Source organism: Acanthochromis polyacanthus, chromosome 6, assembly GCF_021347895.1.
Source record: "Acanthochromis polyacanthus isolate Apoly-LR-REF ecotype Palm Island chromosome 6, KAUST_Apoly_ChrSc, whole genome shotgun sequence".
Lineage (NCBI taxonomy): Eukaryota > Metazoa > Chordata > Actinopteri > Pomacentridae > Acanthochromis > Acanthochromis polyacanthus.
Genome location: NC_067118.1, coordinates 2512228 through 2519096, shown reverse-complemented (window position 1 = coordinate 2519096; position 6869 = coordinate 2512228). Strand labels below are relative to the sequence as shown.

General features: G+C 38.1%; 1 protein-coding gene and 1 long non-coding RNA gene across 8 annotated transcripts in view; one reads left to right on the top strand and one right to left on the bottom strand.

Moving 5' to 3' along the window:
• The first annotated feature begins 2014 nt into the window (after nt 1–2014).
• LOC127534408 (uncharacterized) lies at nt 2015–2674 on the top strand. Of its 7 annotated transcripts, XR_007942566.1 has the most exons (4): nt 2015–2126; nt 2226–2324; nt 2457–2522; nt 2589–2674. It is a non-coding gene; the product is annotated as an uncharacterized LOC127534408 (long non-coding RNA). The 7 variants fall into 7 exon arrangements; XR_007942565.1 differs by having other exon boundaries at nt 2226–2489; nt 2523–2643; XR_007942562.1 differs by having other exon boundaries at nt 2226–2456; nt 2490–2614.
• A 3206-nt stretch (nt 2675–5880) lies between these two features.
• The window catches only part of srms (src-related kinase lacking C-terminal regulatory tyrosine and N-terminal myristylation sites), a 31049-nt gene continuing 30060 nt past the window's right edge, over nt 5881–6869 (bottom strand). Inside the window, exon 8 of the mRNA XM_022193019.2 lies at nt 5881–6211. Within this exon, the coding sequence (XP_022048711.1) occupies nt 6012–6211 (200 nt within the window). The 3' untranslated portion in view covers nt 5881–6011. The remainder of the gene's footprint in view (nt 6212–6869) is intronic.

The window sequence follows — 6869 nt, the reverse complement described above, 5'->3', positions numbered from 1 at the left end:
GGATGCAGCAGACAGGGTTAGATGGAGGCAATTGATTCTCTGTGGCGACCCCTGAAGGGAAAAGCCGAAAGGAAAAGAAGAAGAAGAACAACATTAACGTGGCTGTTTTAATCACATTTAAGTTTCCTGAACATTACATTCACGTCAGCCAGCCACAGTTTTATGAACTTAATGAACCACATTACAGGAACACAACACACTTCAGCTGCTGACAGAAAACAACACAAACATCGTTAGCTTGATGCTACATTTAGATGCTAATCAGGAGTGGTCAGCTAGTGTGGTTAGCATCGCTAATTCACATTATAGCTAATATTCACTGGATGCTAACTCTCTTTTCTGGTCAACACACACAAATAAACTCCACCAACTCCTGGGGTTCACTGCTCACATTATATCTGACTCTGAAGTTGAACATAAAGTTCATTAAAACCGGCCCTGATCAGTAAATTATCATTTATTATTTTTATTAGTCCTTCAGTGTCTGTTGGTCCAATCAGCCGAAGGACTGAATTACTGAACTGAAAACTGATCAAAATCTAAAAAAACCAATGGAATAAATTAAAAAAATGAGAGGAATAAATCTAAAAACCAAAGGAATTAATCTAAAAAAACTAAAGGAATAAATCTAAAATAAAAAACTAATGGAATAAATCTAAAAACACTAATAGAATAAATAAAAAATAAAGGAATAAATCTCAAAAACTAGAGGAATAAATCTAAAAAAGTAAAGGAACAAATCTAAAAATATAAAGGAATAAATCTAAAAACTAGAGGAATAAATCTAAAATGTATAGGAACAAATCTAAAAATATAAAGGAATAAATCTAAAAACTAAAGCAATAAATCTAAGAAACTAGAGGAATAAATCTAAAAAAAAACTAGAGAGATACATCTAAAAACCTAGAGGAATAAATCTAAAAACTAGAGGAATAGATCTAAAAAATTAAAGGAATAAATCTAAAAACTAGAGGAATAAATCTAAAAACGTATAGGAACAAATCTAAAAATATAAAAGAATAAATCTAAAAACTAAAGCAATAAATCTAAGAAACTAGAGGAATAAATCTAAAAAAAAAAACTAGAGATAAATCTAAAAACCTAGAGGAATAAATCTAAAAACTAGAGAAATAAATCGTGTTTTTAGTGAAGGTTGATGGACTTCCTGTTAGTCCACACTGACCCCTGCTGGTGAGAAATAAAGCAACCTTCAGGTCAGACCACAGTTTATCTGCTGTCTGTTCTTCACCGTGTTGCCTTCAGGTTCCTGGTAAACAAAGATCATTAAAGCAGAACCTGGAAGAACCTGGAGGATGTCAAACATGCGGCCCGTGGGCCAAAACTGGCCCACTGGAGGGTCCGATCCAGCCCATGAAATATAAAAATGACATTCACTGTAAATTTGTACAACTGTCAATTTAATTATAATTTCTAGACTGTGACAAGTTGCTTTGATCATAAAGTAAAATACAAGATTTTTGAGTCCCAGACACCTGAGACTGAATGTTTTGTGTTTTTGTAGATAAACTGATCTGTATGTTGTAATACACACGTTTAAATGAGGTGCAGTATTGTAGAAACTTAACGTATTTCTCTCATTCCTTAAATGTGAATATTTTCAGAATGAACTTTTGCACTAAAACAAAGGGAAAAATGTGGAGTTGTGGTTATTTACAGGTTATTATGCTGTGATTTTACTGGTCTGGAAATCAAGCTGTGCTGAATCTGGAACTAACCTGGACTAAGATGAATTTGACACCGCTGATGTAAACCGTCAGAATTAGAACAACCTGAAGGAACCTGTCAGTATTCCTCAACATCACCTCTGCAGAGAAACCGCTGGAGTTCACAGTGATTATTATTTTATGTTCCTAGATGCTTGCAGGCTTTTAGAATGAGACTAATTCCTGGGTGGGTTTTCTGTGGTGTAGACGAGGAGGAAACTGGGTGGGTGGTTGTCTGTTTGAGAACAAGGTGAAAAAACAATATAGCAGATATTAATCAATGATCTTTCCACTTGTCGGTCGGTCTACTCTAGAACTTTCTCCAGTTGTCGGTCGGTCTACTCTAGAACTTTCTACAGTTGTCGGTCGGTCTACTCTAGAACTTTCTACAGTTGTCGGTCGGTCTACTCTAGAACTTTCTACAGTTGTCGGTCGGTCTACTCTAGAACTTTCTACAGTTGTCGGTCGGTCTACTCCAGAACTTTCTACAGTTGTCGGTAGGTCTACTCCAGAACTTTCTACAGTTGTCGGTAGGTCTACTCCAGAACTTTCTACAGTTGTCGGTAGGTCTACTCCAGAACTTTCTACAGTTGTCGGTCGGTCTACTCTAGAACTTTCTACAGTTGTCGGTCGGTCTACTCCAGAACTTTCTACAGTTGTCGGTCGGTCTACTCCAGAACTTTCTACAGTTGTCGGTCGGTCTACTCCAGAACTTTCTACAGTTGTCGGTAGGTCTACTCCAGAACTTTCTACAGTTGTCGGTAGGTCTACTCTAGAACTTTCGACAGTTGTCGGTAGGTCTACTCTAGAACTTTCTCCAGTTGTCGGTAGGTCTACTCTAGAACTTTCTCCAGTTGTCGGTAGGTCTACTCCAGAACTTTCTACAGTTGTTGGTAGGTCTACTCTAGAACTTTCTCCAGGAGACTTTCTCCTTTCCTGCTTCCAGTCTTTAACTTTAGTCTCACTTAGAACATTCCAGGTCCTTGAAGTCCATAGAGGTGGGTCCAGATTTATCACTTTTTAATGGACTTTCTGGTTCTGGTAAAAACTGACACCAGATCAGTTTTACATTCTTCCAGGTGTCATGTTCTATAGATTAAGTTTCATTTTGCCAAAATGACAAAAACCTGTCTAAAGTGACTCAAAAATGCTCAGATCACTTCAAAATGACAGAAATAGACAAAAAACAAAAACAAGACAAAACATTACAAAAATGACACAAGTTACACAAAAACAAGAGACAAAGAAACTGACAAAAAAAGTTACAAAGCCACAAAAATGAACAAAAATGAGACAAAACAAACAAGCGAGACAAAAAGGAAACGACAAAAACATGACATGAACGACAAAAGTCAGACAAAAAAACAACAAAAACAAGACAAAATAGTACAAAAATGAGACACAAAACTACAAAAGTGAGAAACAAAACGACAAAAAATGAGACAAACGACACAAAACAAAACTGGTGAAAAATTAGATACAAAAGTTACAAAGCGACAAAAATGAGACAAACACAAAACAACAAAAATAAGTTGATTTAGATCAAAGCATTCAAATTTAAATTAGTTGTTTGGTTTCGAATGTTTCAGTCTGAGAAGTAAAACCACATTTCAAAGCAATACTTAAAATACTTTATTCTTTGCATTACTGGTGTTTGGTTCCTGATTGCATCCAGGTGAAAACAAACAAACTGCGTCTGGTGTTTTGGTGATTATGGCTCAAGTTTCCTGAACTTGGCTTCGTCTGCTGTGAACCTCATGCATAAAAGACCCGAGTTGGATTCACGTCATTCTCAGGTTGTGTTGCACGGTGCGACGTCGTGGTGTGGTGCACAAATCCAACTCCTTCAGGTCTGTTTGTAGTCCTTCTACTCCATGTTTGTAGTTTTTTAGTCTGCATTGTAAACATAGGCACTCTAGTTGTAACTGGCCTTATTCTGGGCCTTTAGTGACTTAAGGCCTGGACACATGGCACTGTGGCACTCCGGCTTTTAAAGCTCCGCCACTAAATACATCTCTGGAGGACGAAAACGATTTGAAGAATGTTCTAGAGACACAATATCTTCAGACATGATGCCTAAAGTCCTCCTAAATCCCTGTAACAGAAGCTGGAATGAAGAAAACACTTAAAGACGAACAGCGAGGACAAAAAATAAACCCGGTGAACGGAAGGAAAAAACACAAATACGAGACGCTTAATGTTTGTCCTGAGGGTGGCGCCAGAGTGGAGATCATTTAATCCCATTAGTGGAACAGTGTTAGCGTGTTAGCACCTCTCAGGCTCGGTTCTACTCACTTCATCCGCCTCAGGCTCGGTGCCAGCATGCAGATTTTTGTTCTCCTTTAGCATATTACTACCGTATGCCAATCAGCATGCTAACATGCTAAGGACAGCACGTCAACATGCTTCCATGAGGCAAGTTTTCAGGCTCGTTAGCAATAAGACAGTGATTAAACAACTGGGTAACATGGTCTCCTTAAGAAGAGTTAGATGAGAAGTTTGATGTCAGCGTGTTAAATACAACCAGCAGGTAGTTAGCTTAGCATAAAAAACCAAAAGCACAGGGAAACAGTCTTCTTACCAACCAATCAGCAGAATCTCCGACAACTCAATGTTCATACCGTTCTGTTTCTGTAACTATGAAGATCTAAATCGGTATCTGTGGAATTCTAGCTTGATATATCAAAAAAAAAAAAAATTAAAAATGTGGTAGTTTTGTGTCTTCAATAGTAATTTGGACTCTATTGTGATTTGACTTCCTGTTTTTTTGGCTATTTTGCATAATTTTGTGGTTATTTTGGGTCCTTGCTGTAATTGAACCCATTGTTGTGATTCTACTTCCTGTTTTTGGGTTATTTTGCATCTTTCTGTAGTAGTTTTGAGTCTTTGTGGTAGTTTGGACACTGTTGTTATTCTGCTTCCTGTTTTTACTTATTTTGCCTCTTTATGTAGTTATTCTTGGCTAGTTGTGGTGATTCATGAGTTTCTGTGATGGTTTTGCATCCTTGCATTTTTGCTCTGATTGGCGCTTGTGGTGGTGATTCCATAGGTTTGCATCTTTTAGTTGTAGTTTTGTGTGTTTGTGGTATTTTGGATTCTTTGTTGTGATTCTACTTCCCGTTTCTTGGTTACTTTCCATCTTTTTGTCCTAATTTTGCATCGTTTTATGGATATTTTGACTCACTGCGGCGATTTAACATGTTTGTGGTAAGGTTGCAGCTTTTTCTGTTATTTTGCATAATTTGTATTGTTGTATTTGTATTTCTGTTAAGCACAGCCTTAAAAAAGAAGACAGCAGATATCAATCAGTGATCTTTCTAGCTGTCGGTAGGTCTACTCTAGAACTTTCTACAGAGGACGGTCTCCTTTCTTGCTTCCGGTCTTTATGCTAAGTGTAATCGAACATTTCCAGACCATTCAGTGGAGACATCCAGGTCCTTGAAGTCCATACAGGTGGGTCCAGATTTATCACTTTTTAATGGACTTTTTCCATCATTTCTGAGCCTCAGACCGTCATCAGTCCATCAGATAGACACATGACATTTAGGAGGAAAAACACGTGAGCTCTTCGACGTCTACGTCTTCTGGACTCAGACTATGTTCACCTCTGCAGCTAATAAAGACACTTCAGTGGCATCAACCTTCTCATCAGATAAACGTTGGACCCAAACTGTTGTATGATTTGTTCGAGTGCGTCTTAAAGCTAAATGTGAACTGAAAGAGCTCTCTGTTGGTGTAAGACTCTGGTCCGTCCTTTGACTTCAAACCTCAGCTGAAGCTCATTGGTCGTCATTTCAGAATAAGAGACTGGTCGTTACAAACCAAAGACTTGTGATGAAAAGTCGTGGAATCACTGGATTATTCCTCAGTTTCCTGACAATCAGTCCATATATTAAATATCTAGACTCAATCTGCTACTAAGAACCCAACGAGCATTCATTATTGCACATAAACTCCATGTTTCTGGTGTTTGCAGTTCAAAGATTGGCTCAAACATGGCACATACAGAAGTAATAAACCATCATTTAGAAAACCAAAAAAGGGTAAAAAATTAAAAACCGTTGGTTCTGTGAATGTGCTCAGGGCTTCAGCATTCATTTATACTCAGGTTCTCCTTTCAGCCTGAGAAACCAACCATTCCTCAGCTTTAGTTCACCTTTCTCCTCCTTTCATTTCACTTCTCCACCGTCTGTCTCTTCACATCTCGGTGTTTTTTTAAAGTACCCTGTTGTGTCGTCATCGCCGGTTCTTTCCTTCATGTTCTTGGAGTCTTAAACCCTCCCGATTCTACACCTCGATGGTTTTGAAATAGATCCGGGCGTAGATGGAGTCCAGCTGGCTGTGCAGGGCGTGGAAGGATGGTCTCTTGGAGGGCTCGGCGGCCCAGCAGTCCATCATGATGCGGTAAATGTTCTGAGGACATCGAGTCGGACACGGCAGCCGAAAGCCCGACGACAGCAGGTCCAGCACCTCCTTATTGCTTTTACCTGAAGAGGAGCACAAATGAAAGCAGTTGGCTCATTTATTTACCTTTTTATGTTTAAATCTGATACAAAAGCAAACTCTGGAAGGTGAAGTCATCGAAACTTTAAAAAAATAACCAAGTCTAGATGTTCAGTTATGTTGAAAGAACGATCGTCGATTGATTAAAACATCATCATAAAACTTCTATTTTTCTTCCTGAAAACACCAAAATCAACAATGCAGGAACTTCTCAGGAGTTTATACCTTCCAATATATATGTGAGTCTCTCCAACAAGACCACAGCTTCCCGTAAATTAATCCAAAATTGTTCCTACTGATGCCAAATTTGGATTTTTATTGAGTTTTTATTTGACCAACAGTCTGAAAACGACATAAACAAGTGAGAAACAACAGTAAATTAAAAGCCATCGAGGAGCTTCAGTTGTGTTTTGTGGCTCTATTCAAGGGTTTTCTAGTGATTTGACTTCATATTGCAGTGAATAATGAACAAGCAGTGAATAAAAACATGACAGGAAACACCCAGAAACTGGTTTAAAATGGCTAGACGGTTACACGATTAAATGTGGGAAATAACACAAATATAAATACAAAATCTGGAAGCTGTAAATTCTTTCAGCCCATTTCTTTCTACTGGTCTCTTACTGTTTTGGATATTAATTA